This window comes from Tiliqua scincoides, chromosome 3, assembly GCF_035046505.1.
Source record: "Tiliqua scincoides isolate rTilSci1 chromosome 3, rTilSci1.hap2, whole genome shotgun sequence".
NCBI classification, from domain to species: domain Eukaryota; kingdom Metazoa; phylum Chordata; class Lepidosauria; order Squamata; family Scincidae; genus Tiliqua; species Tiliqua scincoides.
The window spans coordinates 49,217,885-49,239,670 of NC_089823.1; the positions used below are offsets into that span (position 1 = coordinate 49,217,885).

The 21,786-nt window shown below is 41.1% G+C and overlaps 1 protein-coding gene across 2 annotated transcripts in view; it reads left to right on the forward strand.

Annotated features, from left to right (window-relative positions):
* The window catches only part of GBE1 (1,4-alpha-glucan branching enzyme 1), a 172,544-nt gene that overhangs the window by 139,698 nt on the left and 11,060 nt on the right, over nucleotides 1-21,786 (forward strand). The window contains exons 14-16 of one of the 2 annotated variants that reach the window (XM_066620517.1): nucleotides 2,856-2,984; nucleotides 17,822-17,941; nucleotides 21,308-21,373. In XM_066620517.1, coding sequence (XP_066476614.1) covers nucleotides 2,856-2,984; nucleotides 17,822-17,941; nucleotides 21,308-21,373 — 315 coding nt within the window. The remainder of the gene's footprint in view (nucleotides 1-2,855; nucleotides 2,985-17,821; nucleotides 17,942-21,307; nucleotides 21,374-21,786) is intronic. The other variant, XM_066620518.1, reaches the window with a different exon arrangement.

Below are 21,786 nucleotides of genomic sequence, written 5' to 3' on the forward strand. Positions count from 1 at the left end.
GGGTCAAAGAGAAACTCCTTCCTAAAACCCTGGAAAGCCATTCCCAGTTAGAGTTGACATATAGTCAGTATAAGGAAGCTTCCTCTATGCATCTTGTATCCTGGTCTGATTCTTGCCTCTACTCACTTGCCTTACATTTTCCCTTTCACTGTATTATTTTTGATGGTTTTTTTGCTGGATATTTAAAAGTCATAGGGTGGAATTCAAATGTACTAATAGTCCCAGTTCAACTACCAGGTTCTTATTTTGCAGCAACATACAATTTGCCTGTTTCCCTCCCCCCATATATCTTCTATAATGCTTGGATTGGCTTAGCAAAATGATCTTGTAAAATATGCATTTAGCAAATATTATTGTAAGACAGAAAATATTGCTCTGATATGAACCATCTAGGGCATAGAAATGTGCTTAAAATATTTTGCCCTGATTCTAAGGGCTGCATCAATGCTCATGCTTTCAAAGCAAGGAAGATGGGCTAACATGCTGCCTCTCTCCCTTTCCAGAATGAAATTGACATGAAATTGACAAGCAGTTATCTATATAAAAATGTCATAGACAGTATCTCAAGAGATACTGCTCTTAAGAGCCATGTCAGAAGCACCGCAGACACTCGCCTATAAGTTGACCCCACAGATAAGTCAAGGGCAGGTTTTGAGCCAACAATCATGGAATTTTCTATGACCCTTGAATAAGTCGGGGGTTAAACTTAGGGGGGGGGGTGTCTGACTATAGTTTTGTCTGATTTTACCCCAGGCCAGTTCCTGAAAAAAAACCTACCACTAATTGTTACCTAAGACTGTAGCCTCTCATTTATTAAAAACATAGTAAAAGATCATAAGATACATTTTTATTCTTTTTAAATTCTGGTCTTCACCACCTTTTTGTAAACACTATCAGAGTAAGTGCACTGTAAACAACATATCAGTGGTTCCCAACCTGGTATTCATGTACTCCAAGGGACACTCAACAGGACCTTTAGGGGTACTTGAAAAAGAATGGAATAATGGCAGAAAAATGCAGGTCCTGCTCCAGAATGCCTTGCAAGACAGGAATGTCTTGCAAGGACCAGCAAGGCAGGAAGGGAGGTAGCTAGTTGGCTGTGAAAGCCCCACCAATAGCTAGTTTTTGGTCATCAATTCATCTATGAACCAGTGATTGAAAACCAGCACAGTAAAAAAGCTGAAACATAATATGGAAAGTGATCAGTCACCCAGAATTTCTCAGCACACTTCTGGTGCAAAACAGTGCAAAGGCTGAGTCTTCTGTTCTTCAAATAGACAAAAAGAGAAAATATGTGATGAATACCTGAAGTCTGAGAGGAGATGAGGGCTTGTATTATTAATTACAAATATTTTGCTAATATGAAGGGTACAATTTATGGAAATGGGCTGCCAAGGGATATGCAAGTGAAAAAGTTTGGCAACCACTGCAGGAGAACCAGGAATCAAATCCACCTTTAAGGTGTCTGGCATGTTAAGTCAGAAGCTCTAAGTACAACATACAACCCATAACACATAACTGGGAGTGTGCAATTCAGTTCACAGCAGAGAGATGCAGCTGCATACATTTGCAACCCTTTTTACTCAGAAGTAGACCCACTGCTTTCATAAGAACATAAGAACAGCCCCACTGGATCAGGTCATAGGCCCATCTAGTCCAGCTTCCTGTATCTCTCAGCAGCCCCACCAAATGCCCCAGGGAGCACACCTGATAACAAGAGACCTGCATCCTGGTGCCCTCCCTTGCATGTGACATAGCCCATTTCTAAAATGAGGAGGTTGCACATACCCATCATAGCCTGTAACCCGTAATGGATTTTTCCTCCAGAAACTTGTCCAATCCCCTTTTAAAGGCATCCAGGCCAGATGCCGTCACCACATCCTGTGGCAAGGAGTTCCACAGACCAACCACATGCTGAATAAAGAAATATTTTCTTTTGTCTGTCCTAACTCTCCCAACACTCAATTTGAGTGGATGTCCCCTGGTTCTGGTGTTCTGTGAGAGTGTAAAGAGCATCTCTCTCTCCACTTTATCCTTCCCATGCATAATTTTGTATGTCTCAATCATGTCCCCCCTCAGGCGTCTCTTTTCCATGGGTGTTATTCTTAAGTAATGGTGCATTGAATTGTAGCCCAGGAATTGTTGCTTCAAATGGAAAGGGGATCCCATCCTGGTTGGAGCAGCAAAAGGGAATGGAGGGGAATAAAAGGTTAACTTTGGCTGGAATGTCCCAGGAAAGTAACTATAGCAACTAACCAGCTGCCTGCCTAAGCTAAGCGGAGAAAGGAAACTGTTCAGAGTGGAAATGCTCTTCCCTCTGATTGACCCGGAGATAAGGCGAAGTGAGAATTGGAGCTTGATTACTTGGCAAAAATTTCACGTACTATACGTGAGTAACTACAGTAAATTCTGTGCAGCCCTAAATCACCATCAATCCAGCTCTTGGCCTAAGCAAAAAACAACAACAAAACAACTGTACACATTTTTAAAAAATTGTTCAGAAAAGGACCTTTGAAAGATTTTTTTCTCTTCGGATCTCATTGCATCTGCCCCCCTCATCCAGACTCCTTCAATAGCAAAAGTGAAATATATAGCTGACTTGTTATTCCATTTTTCTTTTGGAGTTTACCCAGCTCTTTAAATATTGAAACCATAGTTTTTATGATCTAAAGTCTTATATGAAGTTACTTACAGAATGACAGAAATGCCGTTTATGTTTTAACTTCTTTCATCTCATCCCCCTCCCTCTGTCTTAGTTGAACTTGATATGATGGTAAACATGTCTTATACGATGCACTTTAATTTCAAAAACATTTTTAATAAGTATAAAATGGACTATTTTTTATCGTTTGCAGGCTTATGTGAGTGAAACACATGAATCAAACAAAGTTATTGCTTTTGAGAGGGCAAATCTTCTGTTTATATTCAATTTCCACCCATCCAAAAGCTATACAGATTACAGAGTAGGTATTGAAACACCAGGAAAATATCCTTTCCTTCATTGTTTTTATTACTATAAACCAGATGTGACGTGTTTTGTATTGTTTAAAACTTGACTTCAGAATTTAAAGAAAACAGAAGTATGTTGGTTTTTTTACTGTAATATTTCTTGCAATGTAAATTTGAATTCTGCTATATTGGCACGCTACATGAAGTAATTTTATATCTATACATGCATAGTATGCTTAAATCATATGGCATCTGTTAGCAACATTGTATGAACCAAAAAGCACACATAGTGATTATCCTTTGGAACTTATGTGGGAGCAACCAACAAAAACGTCTTTGTGACAATAGGGTCACAAATATTGTTCGTACATGTTCGTTCTATTATTGATACAGTGCCAACAAGCATGCTTTGTTGCATAAGCAAACAAGACAGACTCCTTCACAAGAGATTCAGCACATTAATGACAGTGGTCAGAGAACATAAAGAAAGGAGCAATGGGAGAAATATTGGTCACATGGAATGCGTTTGAGAAAGTGCAATTATAGAGGCTGTTCAACTCAGAACTCTAGGATTTCACTGCCCTACTAGATTAGTTGTGGCTTGAGATGAGGTCGAATTTTAAACTTCACAGGCAAGCTAAACAACCTAAACTGATCTCTTTTTGAGAACCCGTATAATAATAATAATAATAATACATGTATTTATATACTGCCTTTCTTGGTCGTCAGATTTCTCCTCAGACTTTATTCAAGGCGGTTTACATGGGCAGGCTGTTCTAAACCCCCGTAGGGATTTTTACAATCAAAGAAATGTTCTATGTTTCAAGAACTACAACATTTCAGATGGATCTCTTTGATCTGGTCTCACAGTCTGGCCTCCGATTTCCTCCCACACAAGCTGACAAGCAGCTCCTTCATCTCTCACATGGAGGGCAGCCAAGATGCTTCTTCGCTCACACCAAAGAGCAGGTGGAATAACTCCACTCAGCTTGTCAGCTGCTTCAAGGTCTCACCATTCACGGTGCCGGTGGCCTCGAACTAGCGACCTGCGGATGTTATCTTCAGGCAAACGGAGGCTCTACCGTCTAGACCAGACCTCCTGCCCCTATAGAACCATCACTCCAACTCTCAAACAACTGGGCTGCCCAAAGTAGGCTCCCTTAGGGAGCCTGCTGGTTAGAAGAATGAATTACTTCCTACATTGCAAGTGGGTGAAGTGCTTTCACAGCAAGTCTAGAGCCTCACTCCTTGCCTATAGCCCTATAGCCCTTGGTTCTTAGCTATTTTAGCCTGTTTTATATATTTATATGGAAAAATATATTTTAAACATTTTTATATTTTTATATATGTGTAAGTCCTATATTTTTTCCATTATGAGTAGGACTTAAGTACCAGCAGACTCCAAGTTGTATTAATTGTCACTGTGAATTCTACAAAAGCTGTCGCATTGTGTACCATTTCTGAGGTAAATTCCATAGTTCCTATTTCTCTGTGTTTATTTCCAAATGAAAAGGTCCTAGTGGCTTTCAGAAAAATGGGCCCATTGTTCATTTGTTCGGGGCTTCCATGCCATCTCCCGCATTGTGAACTGAACATAAGCTGAGTCAAAGCAAAATTGAACTTGTATTCAAGCAAATATTATTGGGAAATGTGTTTGAGAGATGCACCCAGTGGTAGCATTTGCTGCTGTTTCCTGTGTGCTCTCCACATTTATTTTGACTCAGTGGAAATCAGATTAGGATTTAATGAAGTGAAAATACAGCAGGCATGGCAACACGAATAATTGCCTACAGAAAGTACAAGATGCCTCTTTTTCATCAAGATAGAGAAAATGGATCTTCTCATGGAGAATCCAAAGCACAATGCATATTCGTCAGGATCCAAAGAAATGGCTTGTAAGCATAAGAATGAACAGAGCTTTCTTACTGCTTTTGCCACAGCAATTCCCACTGCAAGGACAAGCAACTTTTTTCAACTGATTGTATTCTCTAGCAATGAGAACTAATGCTATGAAAAACAGCAAGCAAAGTTCTAGTTCTGTGGGTGAAGGAGAAGGGAGAGGGATTATCTCCTGATCAAGGATGCTCCTTCATGCAGGTGGGACTTGCAGCTAGATAGGGACTCAGCTGATTATTATTCTCCCAGCCACTGAGGAGCACCACATTATTTTCCAAATTCTCCTGTTCCTGATTTTCTTATATCAACTCCAGGTACCAACTCCAGGTATCAACTCCAGGTATCAACTCCAGGTATCTCTGCAGGTACTTGCAGAGAGCATCTATCCAGAATCGCAGTGTGGATTCCGAGCCAACAGGTCCACCACTGATATGGTATTCTCCCTTAGACAACTGCAGGAGAAATGCAGGGAACAACGACAGCCACTCTTTATAGCCTTCATAGATCTCACAAAGGCTTTCGACCTGGTCAGCAGAGACGGCCTCTTCAAGATTCTCCCCAAGATTGGATGTCCACCCAGGCTCCTCAGCATCATCAGATCTTTCCACAAGGACATGAAGGGCACTGTTGTCTTCGATGGCTCCACATCAGACCCTTTTGACATCCGAAGCGGAGTGAAGCAGGGCTGTGTTCTTGCACCAACCTTGTTTGGGATTTTCTTCGCTGTCCTGCTGAAGCAGGCCTTTGGAACTGCAACAGAAGGCATCTATCTCCGGACCAGATCAGACGGAAAGCTCTTCAACCTCTCCAGACTGAGAGCAAAATCCAAAGTCCAGCTGAAATGTCTGCGTGACTTCCTCTTTGCCGACGATGCAGCTGTCACTACCCACTCTGCCAAAGATCTCCAGCAGCTCATGGATCGTTTTAGCAAGGCCTGCCAAGATTTTGGACTGACAATCAGCCTGAAGAAAACACAGGTCATGGTTCAGGATGTGGACTCACCTCCCTGCATTACAATCTCTGAGCATGAACTGGAGGTTGTCCATGACTTTGTGTACCTTGGCTCAACGATCTCCGACACTCATTCTCTCGATACTGAGCTAAACAAGCGCATCGGTAAAGCAGCTACCACGTTTTCCAGACTCACAAAGAGAGTCTGGTCCAACAAGAAGCTGACGGAACATACCAAGATCCAGGTCTACAGAGCTTGCGTCCTGAGTACACTTCTGTACTGCAGCGAGTCATGGACTCTTCGCTCACAACAGGAGAGGAAACTGAGCGCTTTCCACATGCGCTGCCTCCGACGCATCCTCGGCATCACCTGGCAGGACAAAGTTCCAAACAACACAGTCCTGGAACGTGCTGGAATCCCTAGCATGTATTCACTGCTGAAACAGAGACGCCTGCGTTGGCTTGGTCATGTCGTGAGAATGGATGATGGCCGGATCCCAAAGGATCTCCTCTATGGAGAACTCGTGCAAGGAAAGCGCCCTACAGGTAGACCACAGCTGCGATACAAGGACATCTGCAAGAGGGATCTGAAGGCCTTAGGGATGGACCTCAACAAGTGGGAAACCCTGGCCTCTGAGCGGCCCGCTTGGAGGCAGGCTGTGCAGCATGGCCTTTCCCAGTTTGAAGAGACACTTTGCCAACAGTCTGAGGCTAAGAGGCAAAGAAGGAAGGCCCATAGCCAGGGAGACAGACCAGGGACAGACTGCACTTGCTCCCGGTGTGGAAGGGATTGTCACTCCCGGATTGGCCTTTTTAGCCACACTAGACGCTGTGCCAGAACCACCTTTCAGAGCGCGATACCATAGTCTTTCGAGACTGAAGGTTGCCAATACCTATATCAACTCCATGTCAAGGTGGCTTTAAGTTTGTATTTGGCCTTTGGGAAAGTCTTTAGTATGCAGGTCACTAGGTTAGGGGGTTTCCAGATATATATTCTCAGGATGACTGGCATCCTATAGTCATTGAATCATACAGGCTGACCACAGTTTAACTAGGGAAGTGGACAATTCCGTGGCAATATGGACACATACTTACAGAAGAAATCTGTAAAGCAGCCAGATAATTACCACATGTCAGCTTATATCTTTCTTACATGAAGTGGATGCATTTCATATGTTACAACAGAGGCAGAGCCCAAGTGAAGAGCTCTGCAGAATACATTATATACTGTTTGCAAAGAACCCTCAAGCTGATGTGGTATTGCACGTGTTCACCCTGAGGAACAATATACCCTACTAGGTTCAGAGAATGGGAAATGATTTTTTTATGTACTCTCCTGCGTATGGGACAGAAAGATGGGCAAACATCTCTGTGTGCAATTTGATCATTTAAAACTGGTCAGTTGAGAGCATCTATGGAACATGAAAACATGTTTGTTTGTTTTTAAACTTATCATTTCTAAACTAGTGAAACCTTCAGACCCTGGTGTCATTAGAAAGTTTAAAGTCTTCCCCTAGACTTTTAGTCCCTCCCAGTCTAGGAAGAGCCCTCCCTGGCACTCTGCCTAAACTGCACTTTTTTTCCAGAAGCAGGGGGCAGAAGATGAGACCAAATCTAGACCAGGAAGGTCAAATCTGCAAATACATGCTGCATGCTAAATGGTACATGCTGGGAGTTGCTATTTTTCAGTGTAGCTTATTGATCAGTCCCTCTATGTTGAAGAGATACCCCAGCAAGCAGAATACTTCAATCTGTTAGAACTGGAATTAACAACTCACAAAATCCCAAGTTCCACCCACTCATCTGCAGTTTATCACTAAAAAAAAAAAAAAAAGATGTGCGATCCACCTTAAGTATGCATATCAATGCCATTGCAGTTATCCATTCATGCCTCAAACATATGTTGAACTTTTTTTTAAAGTTATTTAAAGGTTCAGGAGAAAGTGGTTGGTTCAGTTTCAGGTTTCACAAAACCCATCCAAAGAGTTTAACAGGATCAGTGAAGGTGTTCTAATGCCATTTCATAGTGAGGATAGAGGAGTATGTCAGCTGGATAGCTAAGTAAATAATGCTCAATATGACCAGAGATCTCAAGGAGATTAGCATTAAAATCCAGGTAGCTATACTTCTTAAACATGTACATTTAAGGTCCCTGACATTTGCAACCTGCACCTTGAGCTTCTAATGAGCAAATAAGGTCACTTGAATGAGTCACTGGAGTGCGATTGCCCAAGGCAAGGATGTTTCTTTGTAGCTTCTTGGTTTTCTCTCTGCTTTGAAGTGCAGTTATGTAACTGTCCCTGGTTATTAGAATTCAAGCTTTATATAAAATGAAGACAAAGAATTTAATTTAAGATCAGCCAAATGCCAAGTTCCATCAAGGTGCTTCATCTGTTAAGGTTAATACTAGTGAATAAGAATATTTCTCCCTCCTATGGAAATGGCTTCTAAAAAAAGGTTTCAGAATGAAATTTAGATTTCCAGCAATGTGAGTGCACCTGGTACTGGAACGAAGTGTTATTTACTGGTTATTCTTGACTTCTGAGCAATCGTGGGTATGGAATTGACATGCGAAAGAGTAGCTGTTAGAACCTTCGAAAAGGGCACCCCTTGTTCTTCCCTAAGTCTATTTTTTTCCATAATTCCCTGTACATGGCTCTTCAGAGGACAATTTCTGGGGAAGGCAATGTTGTATTTTCTTTTAACAATGTAAACTTAGAGGTGCTTCCATTCTGATACTTAAGTTCATACATTATTCTGTTTGATTAGCTTTTTTATGAGATATGGGCAGCTTGGACCAATAAAAATTTGCAGTCTCAATATGGTATAAGTTGAAGGCAGATGTTACTGCCTGTGTGGCCTTTATTAGCTGTGATAACACAGCTATTACTGTTGAAAATAAACACATTCTTGGGGTTTTTTGATGGTGAGTTTTTTTTTTTTTTGGCTTAATGGTAAATACAGCTTTTTGTTTATTAGACTATATTTGACAGAAATATTGATTGTTGTAAGTAAACTAGAGAATGTGAAAGTGAAAATGATAATCAGCAGTAACTTTAAACTGATGAAATATCTTTATAATGCAAGCTATTAGCAGCTTTTCAGCATGTCATTGCATTTGCTGATCAAGTTTGTGACTCTTGCCTTCGCTCGCTTTATGGAAACCCATAGCTTTGTGCATTTCTGCGTATCCCTAATAAGACACATAACAAGGTACTTTGGGTTATAAATATTCCACAATTTATTCTACTTACAAAACAATCCTAGGCATGTCTCCTCAAAAGTACATCCCACTGAGTTCATTGGGACCAACTCCCAGGTAATTGTGTGGATGTATCAGTATACTCAAAATTTCCTGGGAGAGACAGTGGAGCGGAGTGAACATGGGTGGAGACTGGCGGTGACAGTGGCAGCCTCCCCAGCAGAACAGTAAGCTCCAGTTGCACTGGGGAGGCTGTTTACACAGCAGTCGACAGTTTGGAGACTGCTGCTGTCAACCATTGGTTTATAATCCCAGTTACTCAGCATCAACCCTTAGAAAGGGTATCAAGGATGATGAACTGCACTGCCTCCCTTGGCTGAGCAGCCCTTGACGTTGACTTTGTAATCCAAGCCCGAGGATTCTCAACAAGCATCCCAGAGCCGAGCAGTCAATAGAAACTGGTTCTGAATCCCCCCCTCCCCCGACCACTTACTTATCTCTTGGTATGGGAAAGGGATGGAGAATCAGAACTGGTGTGCTCCACGAGGTAAGCAAATGGTTGGGAAGGGGATTCAGAACCAATTTCCATTGGCTGCTTGGCTCTGGCATGCCACACTGATTCTATGGGAGAAAAACAATGTGTTTATTCTTATTAAGAATATTTATATACTACTTTTCAACAACAAAAATCATTCACAAAGTATGGTTTACACAGCTAATAGATAAAAATTGTAGTACAATTTATTAATTTAAAAGGTCCTTTAGATCTGTTTCCTAACTCAATCTTGTCATACACGTATCAGAGCTCAGTAAAAAGGTTCTCATCTATGAAGCAAGATAAGATTCTAGACAAGACACCACATGGGAGTCAGTAATTGACTGATTTTCAATCAGTCCTTCCTGTTAAATGAACTGGCAACTTTATGAATACAGGGAAAATCACGCTATGCAAAATATAGAACTCTTCTACCACATATAGAAGGAATTGTGAATCATTGTTTTTCTCCTAGATGGGTACAGTGATTGTTGAATCAATGCAACATGTGGCACTGAACCTGCCTGGGGTTGCAGATACTTCAAGAGAATAAAAAATAAAAATCATAGCAACTGCAGATTATTCACAAAAGCGGGCAGATTCACAGCGCAATCCTAACTTGCACAAGAACAGGAAGGCTGGCAGTCCTGCCTTATATCCAGTGTGAGTTTCGGGCTGCAAGTAGCTCAGCCTGGGGCAAGGGGAAATGCTTCCCCTTATCCTGGGGAGAGCCACAGCAGCCTCAGTCGGTCTGCTCAGATCTGTGCCACCTGAAGAGGTGTCGCAGATCCAACCAGATCGGAGCCGCGCTGCCTGGGAATGGGATCAGGATGCATAAGTTCTGGGTTCGGTTCCCACTGCCCACCCAGGAGTCCACATGCTCTCCCCCTGCCCCCCCCAGACCCCCATGCTGGCCAAGCTTGGCTGGCACAAGCTTTTGTTTAGGAAGCAGAGGCTGGATTCAACCTCCTTGGGCCAGCACACGTGCTGGCCCAGCCAACACCCAAAGAGGTGCAAACATGCTTTCTGGCATGTTTGCGACCCTCCCTGGCTGGCACGAGAGACTTCCATCAGCTGAGTGCACTGTTAGGATTCTGCTGTCAGGGAATGTACCACTTTTACATGTGGTAGCTTAGTTCTACATTTTGCATATCATGATTTTCCATGCAAACTTTTTAAGAAACATGTCTCTTCATTTAACAGGAAATAAGCTGATCTTTCCTTTTTATAGCTTTTAAACTTTACAAAATGGTTGCTTTGGCCTTTCTCATGGCCACACTGTGTCATGTGTTCAGGATCAGTTTGGAGATCTCCTCAAAGGGAATGTATCTTCTCAATTGTCACTAAAACAGATTCATGTTCCCTCATTTATTGCTAGATCGCATATGTTCTTTTGCATCTAGATGACTTAGGGCGCAATCCTAACCCCTTGTGTCAGTGCTTTCCAGCACTGACATAAGGGCAATGCAGCTCTGAGGTAGGGGAACAAACATTCCCTTACTTTGAGGAGGCCTCTGTGAGTGACACCCAACTGCAGGATGCAGCACATGTCCCATTGGCACTGCTATGCCAGTGTTGGAAAGCACTGACATAAGGGGGTAGGATTGTGCCCTTAGTGGTAGTCTGAATTAGAGACTTTGTGAAATATTCTTGAACCATATCAAGGAGCTTATTATAAGTCATTTGACATAAGAAGGTGTTTCTATGAAACTATGAAAAGCACTTGCCATGAAAATATTTTCCTCAAAGACTTTAAGATAGACAAGAACTATTTTTTCTCCAGGATTCTGATGAATGTCTATATAAATACAAGTAGAAAGTAGGGGAACTTATAGTTCCCCCTTGATTGCTAGATAAACGCAGGTTCACAGCATTTTTCAATAGTTTAGCATAAATTTTCAACATCTTTTCCTAAACAAAAGTTCTTTAATTACACCATATCATAATCCTCATAAATAACAATTATAATTTCTGCTGTGTGAGAAGTTGATTATAAAATACTAATTTTGTTATTTTGATACGGTTTGAATTTACCTAATGATGCTTTATGTGTCATTAAGCCTGCATAAAATAAAAATTCATCTTTCATATTAAAAATTTGTTTTAAAACATTATAAAAGCATAGTAATTAAGTAAGTAATATGGTGGGAAATTACAGACTTTTCACTTAAGGTTTATTATATGGAAGAGTTCATTGTGTCTGCTTTTCTACAACTTTTTTTTTTTTTGTAGGTAGAAATTAATGTATTTCTTGCCATATTTGAACTAGAGCAGGGTTTCTCAAACTGTGGGTTGTAGCTGGTGGGTCATGACCGAGTGTCTAATAGGTCCAGGATTGGGTGCTCTCACCTGCCCTTGCAGGCAGTTAGCTCCAAATTGGAGTGCTCCAGGCTCAATGGAGGCCTCACTGGGCCTTTACAGGCTTCCAGAAGCAGCCGGAAAGTCACATCCGATTTACTTTTGGGTTCATGAAAGTGATGTCTAGTTGCTTCCATAGGCCTAAGGAAGCCTTCTGTGGCCTGCGGAGGTCTGGCACCAGAGAAGAGGGTGGATCATGGTGCCCTCCACCACGGAATAGTTGGGTCATGGCTAGAGGAAGGGATTAAAATTACTGTATTATACAAGTCATAGAAATGTCTAGCTACCATTTCAAGTTTTAATGACCAAACATTCATAAAAGAATGAATTTGTCCAGGTCTAAGATACATGATATTAATTAAAATGAATGAATAGTCATTCAGAGAATATAGGGAGCAACATTTCTTGCAGTTTCTACATTTCTATATTAAATGTGTGATATAAACATTTATATATTAAAATGTTGTGAATTTTGTATAAATGAAGAGTATACACTGAATTTTGAATGAATGAATTTTGAATACACTGAAGAGTACTTGCAGCAGCAAATCTAAAACCACTCTATCAAACCGATCTTTTCAGTGGGTTGTGCTAAAGCAGGTTAGCAATTGCTAAGCGTCATTGAAATTAATGAGCCTTAATTTAATCATGGTTTTGATGGGAGTTAGTCATGATTACTTATCCTCTAGGTGTAGCCCAATAGATGCCAATACATCAATCTAAAATGTCTTTAAACAAATTAATGTTAAAAAAACAACAACCCTTATTTAGGCACCTTACAGCCAATGAAATCAGTAGGTTGGGGTAAATGAATGGGGGGTTACATTTGCCTCATTTAATATCTTATAGACTTTATCATTTAGGAGACTGAATACATATTTGTGCCATCGAGTATGACAGGCATGTAACTAGCAGCCCAGTCCTGAGCTACCCAGAGTGTGGGGCTGCTGTGGTGCCAGAATGGCTACCGTGGCATCCAATGTGCAACTGGGCAGCCTGCAGCAGCTTCTTGGGGGAAGGAGACTTTCGTCCCCTTCCTTTGGGTAAGGGAAGTAGCCCTGCAATGCAACTACTCGATTCTGCGGTGGCTGAAGATCCAGAGGTCCACTGGTCCCACCCTCCTCTTACCACACCATCCTCCTCCACCTCCCCCCATCCCGGAACACCTACTCCCTACCTCCCCCCCTCCCCACACCCCCACTCACCTCTCTGCCACCTGACGGTCCAGTCATGCTTAATTTTGTGACTACAAATGCAGAAATTCATTAAATGGCCCAGACAGGAGATGTGTTTCGTTTATATCCAAGAGCAATAGTGAAACTATTTTTATGCTTTAAGTTAGAAAGATGCATTTTTTTTTTTTTACTCTGAAATTAACCAAGCTATCAATATTTCATTTGTTGGTTAAGTAAAAGAAAAGCAATCATTAAAGATGTCAGAGCTTTCAACAACAATGATAAATTATTAAATTTAACATACACTATAGATCATGGAAGCTAAGGACAAAAATGCCAGAGGGAGATATTACCCCTACGTTCATAAACTTCAGAGACATAGTAGCCGTGTTTGTTGGTGCTGCATTTAAAAAGGCAGCAGGGAGAGCAAGTGAGGTTGTTCTTTATAGATCTCTGGGAAGTTTATGATAATAAAACAAGGGGCCATTTAAACATATTAATAGAGGCAGTGCCATACTTGTGGGACTGTGCAGCATTTTACTGGCTTTTAGAGCTTGGCATTCTATCAACAGCTATACAGCAAACATTTATTAACTCTTAGGAAGACTTAACAATAGTAGAAAATTATTTATATGATTTTATTATTCTTGTAGAAAACATAGATCATCCTTAGTAGCCTGATTCAGTGCCTAAAGAATGTCACAGAAGTGTCACCGCACACGCTCAGCTCTGCATGAACCAAAGCTTTTCTATTCATTTCAATAGTCAAAGAATGCTCAGAGTTCCTGGGGGAGCCTCAGCTCATGTGGAGTTCTAGATGCATACTGGAACCTCATACTTAAGGCACAGGAAGCAACTTAACACTAAGTTATGCCATTGGTCCATCTAGCTCAGTACAGTCAGTATTGACTGGCAGTAGCTCTCCAGGGTTTCAGGCAGGGGGCTTTTGAAGTCCTACATGGAGTCACTACAGATTCAACCTACCGTGGAACCTTCTGTGTGGAACCTATCATGGAACCAAAGGATGTGCTTTATCACAGAGCTTCAGCTCCTCCCTGCCACAGATGGGATCACACAGCATGTTCTGTTGTCCATTTTCAAGGAAGCACAGAGCACTATGACATTTTGGAGACAAACCGCCTTACTGTGATACTTGTTTTCATCGATGAGACTACTTCATCATGTGCTTAAAGTGGTGTGTGTTTTTGTGTTTTGTATATAGATATATTGGTTGAAGCAAAATTAAAGGGGAAAAGAAACAAATTAACAAGGTGGAAATTAAAGATAACAGAAACGCAAACTGTACGTCCCAATCCCTTAACTATGAAAAATGAATATATTGCCTAATAATTTCTATTATCTATAATTTCTACAATTGCTAGAGCATCAAAGCATGTTAACAATTGCTGTGAAACAAAAATGGGAGACATGCTTTTTTGTGGTGAAAGACCCAACCATCACCCTTTATTTAAAACCCAAAAAAGTGTGTCACTGTTCACCTCTGATAGCTGTCACTTGTGCTTCTTCCATGTCAGCTCAGAGCAATGAAATTTTGTAGATTTTTGGCACAATTCCAGGGCATTTATGTGGTGATTCACTTTTATTTGTCCTTGCAGAAAAAAGTACAGAAGGTCTTGCCAGTCCTTAACTGTGCATGACTGCATTCTAGTAGAAATAATTTTTATTTTGTATGGTATCATGCTTCCTAATATGGCCTAGTAATCATGGCCATTTCAGTTTGGGTCTGTGATGAATTCCTTTTGGTGTGGTTGATTATGGGAATTAGGAGGGCAAGAAGGAGATATAAAACCAACAGCCCTACCTCTGTACCGATGCAGCTGAACCAACAGGGTGCATGGTATATCCTACAGGGGAGTTTCAGGCCCTGGGCTCTGTGTAAGTGAAAATTTCTTCTCTTGCCCAGGAGTAAGTATACCACCTGCATGGATTTATTTGCATCTGCAGGAGCAACATAGCTGGCATAAGTCCAAATGGACCCAGGAAGGCAGATTGAGCCTGAGAAGGGGAATTGAATATCCGCAGACAGCAGTACAGTGCACCACATAAACCAGTTTACAACAGTGGAGCTGTGTTCAGCCCTTGTAAACCCCTCTGCGCAACAGCCCAATCCTGTATAGTATATCATGTGGCACTTCCTTGGTGGCTGTGCTGGGAAAGCAGCAGGATGTGATGGCAAGAAATGGATATCAAGTAGAAGAAAAGAAACTTAATTTACTTTGATGGGTCAAGTTGAGGATAAGCTCAGATGAATTTCAACAGTGCTCACTAGCAGGGCTTGCATTAGAAAATGGACACTGAGTGTTGAAGCTATAAAACGTGGTAATTGCATCTCAAAACTAGTCTATTAAGTTGTCTTCAATGAAAAATATCTTCTATCTTCAGTAGCTCTTGTTCAATTTCAGTGTTCAATCTGTAGGGTTAAGCTGCTTCTGTGCCTCATAAGGCAGCTGTTCCAACAGGACTTCACCTACAGAATATCAGCTGCAGAATTTTTGGCACAATGATTCTGGAACCATGTGTAACAGGTCCTGATGATGACAATGCTTTCTCTGAACCCCTTTTCCCAACTTCATCTTTTTATGTGAACCCAAGATAAATCTTTTGCTGTGATGAGAAGGAAGCGGCTACTGCTGTTTATGCAAAAGACTTGTGTATTCTATGCAATTTTGCTCCTAGGTTGTGTAAAAGAGCTCTTTAGTTTTAGAAACTAATATGCTTTAATTGTTACAGTACTCAATTTATATACCTGCTTGTTCATGAAAAATATGACATGAAAATCAATTTTCAATTAAATCAGTGCAATCCTATCTTGCGCCGGAACAGGCAGGCCAGCAGGCCTACATTGTATCCAGCGCATGTTTTGGTCAGTTGATGGGTCAGCCCGAGCAAGGGGAAACATTTCCCCTTACCCCAGGGAGAGCCACAGCAGCCCCAATGGGGCTACTTGGATCTGCGCCACCTAACGCAAATTCGAGCAGTCTGGAAATGTGGTCAGAATTCAGCATAAGGTCAGGATCCAGCATACCTTCAAAATACAGGCATGTGTCGTTTAACAGCGGGGATACACTCTCCAAAACCTGTCATTAGGTGCATTTGTCATTGCCCATGTAGTGCTCCAGAATACCTTGCAGTAACTGGTAAACCATCAGAAAGACTTGTGGCACCACAGTGCCCTGCCACGACCCACCAAAAATCGGGTTGCAACCCACAGTTTGAGAACTGCAGCTCCACCTTCTTATATGTGGCACTACCTATATACATTTATCACAAAATATCAATAACAAAAGAACTTTTAAAAAGTGTTTCAAATCCTAAACCTTAATAATATATGGTATGCTATCTCTTTTTAAAAACAAATCTGGATTAGTTCTGGAAGTGAAGGAGCTTGGTACAAGTATCATTCTTCCAAGGCACCACTTGCATTAGTCTAACAGTCTATCATAAAACAAAATTACCAATGGACCATATTTCTGGTTTTAGCATTTTTAAAGTATTTCAATTGTAACTTTTTCCCCCTAACAGTTTACTACATAAATAAAAGCAATTGTAACTTTTCAGTAAAGCCCATAAGCTTCAGCTGAGGCGTTGTGTCAGAAGATATAAATGATAGCAATTTTGTTAGTATCACAATCCTCAACTTGATCAAAAGGCTGAACAAACACTGAAGCCTTAGAGCATTTGGAGTCATCTAAAGAACAAGCATGGCCTCATTCTACTCTAATCCTTTTAGCAAAGACCTCCATCAGAAAGGTGTTTTTTTGGAGGGGGGTCCCCCCTTCCTCGCTCAGTATTGAAGTTCTGGAACACCGTTCCAAACATGTGGCCTTTCACTCTATATGTCAGAAGCTTTATTTTTGTTTTGTTTGCTTTCTTATGCTAGTAAACCTTTTGGCAAGCAAAGTCAATAGTTTTAAATTGACCTCTAAGCCTGATGAAATGACTTCCTTAAATTTGGTCGCTGCCACCTTGGGTTTTATTGAACTAGCTGAAGGTGGTAAAGTTGTGTGATTTTTTATTTTTTTGAAACTATGGTAGCATTCTGTCACTAATTTTACAAAACAGTAGTCGTCCCCCCCCCCCCCACAGGCTGGTTAGAGAACTTGTGGTTGGTAGCTATTAATACTTTCAGTGAATGGTTCATAATATTATGAGATTGTTTCTTTCTCAGATGAGGACCTGGAACAATCAGGTTAAGGCTGCAATCCTAACCTCCCTTTCCTGAGAGTAAACTTCATTGAACAAAATAGGACTTACTTCTGAGTAGACCTGGTTAGGATTGTACCCCAAGATTCTATACTTCAAAAACTTCTGTAAATTCATAGGTTAAGAAAAATCACTGGAAGTCACTTCTCCATTTTGCCTTGTACTGCATTTTATGTGTATATGATTGCATGGTTCCACAGCATTACAAGATTCTATTTTACACCCAATCCTGATGAAGATATACAATATTGTTAACATGCACTTGGACAGGAGGCAAATATTGTATACTTCTTTTTATTAAGTATAAAACATTGCTGTATGATGAGATGATCTTGCACTCACAATATCCTCTTGCGTAGAGACTGGGAAGCGCATAGCATTCGTATTGGTAGAAACATGGCAAATAATTTTGGGACCTATAAGTGTCAAATTACAAAACAAGTGTGTTTCTCTTGCCACGTCGCTTGAATTGTATTTATTGCTTTATGTTTTCTGATTATGTTTGGTATAAAATTCCTTAATGGTTTCCTTAAGTATAAAATTGCTCTGGATTCTGATGCCCCGGAATATGGAGGACATAACAGGCTGGATCATAATACAGAATTCTTCACTCAGCAATACTCCCATAACAATCGTAATAATTCTATTTTGGTGAGTGCATTTTTCCTACTTCATTCATGCTGTGTATTTCTGCACTGATAATAACATTTAAATCTTCTATTAAAACCCGCTTTTTGCCTTTGCTGAAATATGGAAGTTGATGCTTGCATGAAAATGTACCATTAAACTAAAGGTCCTTGGTGAATGTGAAGCAACTTAAGACGAGTTGGACAATATTATTCCTAAATATTTTTTTGCCTTTTTAATAGAAAACTACTGACCTGTATCCAACAATGCTATGAAAGAACTAAGCATGAAGCCCTGTTTGTGTGCATTTTGTTGTAATAATGTTTCATTCTGAATTGCTTCAATTTGGGTCAATGTAGCCTGCATGCTTATCTTTTTGCTTTTTTTTTCTTTTTTGCATATAAGTTTCTGGTCTTGCACTGCTTTTCTTAAGTCTTGCTTGCACAAGCTGACATGAACATCCTAAGTTTTACATCATTTAGGAAATTTGTTTAGACATACGGAATGACTAGTTCACTGGTTCTCTGAAGTTCGGTAGATCAGTGTTTCTCAACTAGTACTATCTCAAGATAGTACTTGAGATGTCTGGTGGTACTCATGGAACCCATGGACACCTGCCACCTTGCAGCAAAACCAGGGACATGACACAGCAAACAGTGGTAGGAGGCATGGCTCAGTGGGCAGAGCTCTAAACATGCTTTTCCAAGTTCTAAAAAGCCCTCCTGTCTACCCTGAGCCTCTTATTGGTGTTTGTCACATCATATCTGGCCTCCCAACCCAGAAGTAACTGACAATGACGTCATTGCCAGTTACTTCTGGTGGTACTTCGGTGGACTATGTGAAGTGTCATAGTGGAGGACAAACATAGAGAATCACTTCTATAGATGAAATTTGTTTTATTTCTTTAGAAGTCAGAGATATTTTTAGCTTAGTTCTAAGCTTGTTTAGCTATGAAGTAAATCCAATAGAATGGATCTTACTTCCAAAAACTATTAGTTATTCTTGTTGTGCATTTCTTAGCAATATCTAAAGCAAACTTTTTCATGATGACTAAAAACAAAACCCCACAGTTATTAATCATTATTATAGAATGCGTAATGAATTATTTTTTGCTCCTTTGACACATCATCCTGATTCATATAAATTGTATATATTCTCTACTGTTTTTCTGCTTCTTAGCAAAGCACCCAAACTAATGGCCTCTGTCAAATAAAAATTGGAAGACCAATTATACATATTAGTATGATGTGGATTGAGTGTATCCAAAGTGACATGGGCTTGTGGTGAAGTGATTGTTTGATTGCTTACTGCATGTGCATCTCAAAGCTCAACTCACGTTTATGAAGCCTTAGCAAAGTATAATGAAAGGAAAGCGTAGGCTCATAAATGTGGGTTGAGATCAGCACTATGAAGTTTTCACACACTAATGGTCTACTCCTATCAAGGGTTGACTGCAGCAGGTCTCACGATCCGTTCGTGTCAGCCCTGTTGCAGTCTTAACAGCACTGCTGGGAGAAATGGCCAGTGGTGCTGCACATGAGCCAGTCTTTCGGACACCTGGGTGAGTCTAGCACTCATCAGACTCACTTGGACAGGCCTGCTGACTCAGGTTATGTGGCAGCAGGGACAAACTGTTAGTGTGGGAGGTTCAGGGTAGAGAGGGCAGGGAGCCGGAGGAGGTGGATCTCAGCAGCAAAAGTGCATGCCAGATCCTGTCCTCCATTTTATAGTTCACCCTGCCCCCCTTCGTTCCTCAGACTTACACTAGCTATATAGGTAGCATGGATCTGCGAAGACCCATAGGTGGCCAGAAGATCTACCCAGGGGAAAGTGTAAAAGTTTTTTTTAATCTTCCTCTCTTTGGCCTTCTGGTTGCTTCCCCAACATAGCATGCAGTACTGCACTGGTGCAGCTACATGCTGTAGTGTGTGTGTGTGTGGGGGGGGGGAGATTGGGCTTGGGACTGGGAGGATTGTAGTGTGTGTGGGGGGGAACTTCACCATAGTCTTAGATAGGGACTGGACCTTTTAGTCCATATTCTTGACACATGCAGTCATTTGAGTTGGCCTCCTAAATTGCCATGCAGGAGAAACCAAGCCATAGATTTAACACCCATATTTCATACATACTTAAGCTTCTATTGGTCATTCCAGAGCATTCCAGTGCATGAATTGGCATGAGGACGGACTAATTCATTCCCATCAGTATCAAAGAAAGTCTTTCATTCACAAACATATCAAAGTGAATGGGACAACCTTTGTGAATGCTTAGCTTCATACATGTATTGGAGTTTCATCCCTTCTCCATATGCATTTGTTGGATGAAAATGCTCCTCTACCAGCATCAGTTTATTTATTCAACAACTTTTGTGCAATATAGGCACTAGCTTTTTAGCTTAACGTTCTTCATTCTCTTTGATGCAACATGGAATCTTGGATGCCAAGGCTTTACATCACTTGAAACCATAAAAGAATTATCCAAGGTTATTTGAACGTGTCTGGAAGAAATTCTTACCCACAGTAGAAACCAAGACAATGCAAAGTTGTGTTTTGATCAAGCAGCAAGTCAACCCTGATTAAAAAATGCCCTAATTCTAAATACTAGCATACAGCTTTTTTCTCCACCACACTAACAGTGAATATTAGCACTCCATATCTCATAGTTTAAGGCAGGGGTGCCCAAACCCCAGCCCGGGGGCCACTTGCAGCCCTCAGGGACTCCCAATTCGGCCCTCAGGGAGCCTCCAGTCTCCAATGAGCCTCTGGCCCTCTGGAGACTTGTTGGAGCCCAAGCTGGCCCAACACAATGTTTGACCTCTCACATGAGCTATGGAACAAGGGCTCCCTCCACTGCTTGCCGTTTCACGTCTGTGATGTAGCAACAGCAGCAAACAAAAGGCCAGCCTTGCTTTGTGGAAGGACTTTTATAGTCCTTGAGCTTTTGCAAGACCTTCATTTATTCATATAAGTTCTATCTGTAATACATTCATTTATGTAAATTTATTCAAATTTGAAATGCAAATTAATTCTTTTTTTTCCTGGCCCCCAACACAATGTCAGAGAGATGATGTGGCCCTCCTGCCAAAAACTTTGGACACCCCTGGTTTAAGGCAATAATTGTATCTGCTATTAAACATAATATATTCTCAACAGGACATGAGTATTGCAAAGGAAAAAGAGTGAACAAACATGTCCAGGGACTGAACAGACATAAAGAGGAATATTGACAAGTGCATGTGAAATAAGCATGAGATAAAATTTTTAAAAATGCTAATTTAGTCATGAAACTAACACAGTTTTGAAATAGCACCGGGCTGTGGCATGGTGACAGCGCTGTTCTTAGTACCAAAGTCTAGGCGCACGGGTCACACTTCTCCTTTATATCCCTCAGCAACCCAATTTACTGAGTGAAAGTGATGGCCAGCTGCAAGGACATCAGCACAAATACCACATGCAGGTAAATTTGCAGATGAAAGTGTGGCAGCCAAAAGCAGCACTTCACAAATAGGCACACTTCTGCTCTTTGACTCATGGGGGACATAGGGTTAAAGTGTAAAACCCACCTCAACCTGCCATTCACCAGACTCAACAAATGTTTATATTTCTGTAATATAAGGACCAGACCTATACACTGGATATGCCAGTGTTATTCCCATGTACACCGCTGCGATGACAGCCCCACTAGTGTAGATGCCCATCTGTCAATGGATGAGCCCTGGTGCAAGAGCTCCTACCAGTACTTCCCCCCCCCCCTTTGCTTTTGATGCCATTGTAACTCCTTTAGGAGGTTGGTGCAAGAACACAGCCCTGCTTCACGCCGCTTCGGAAGCCCTTCCGCTTCGGAAGCCCTGCTTCACACTGCTTCGCTGT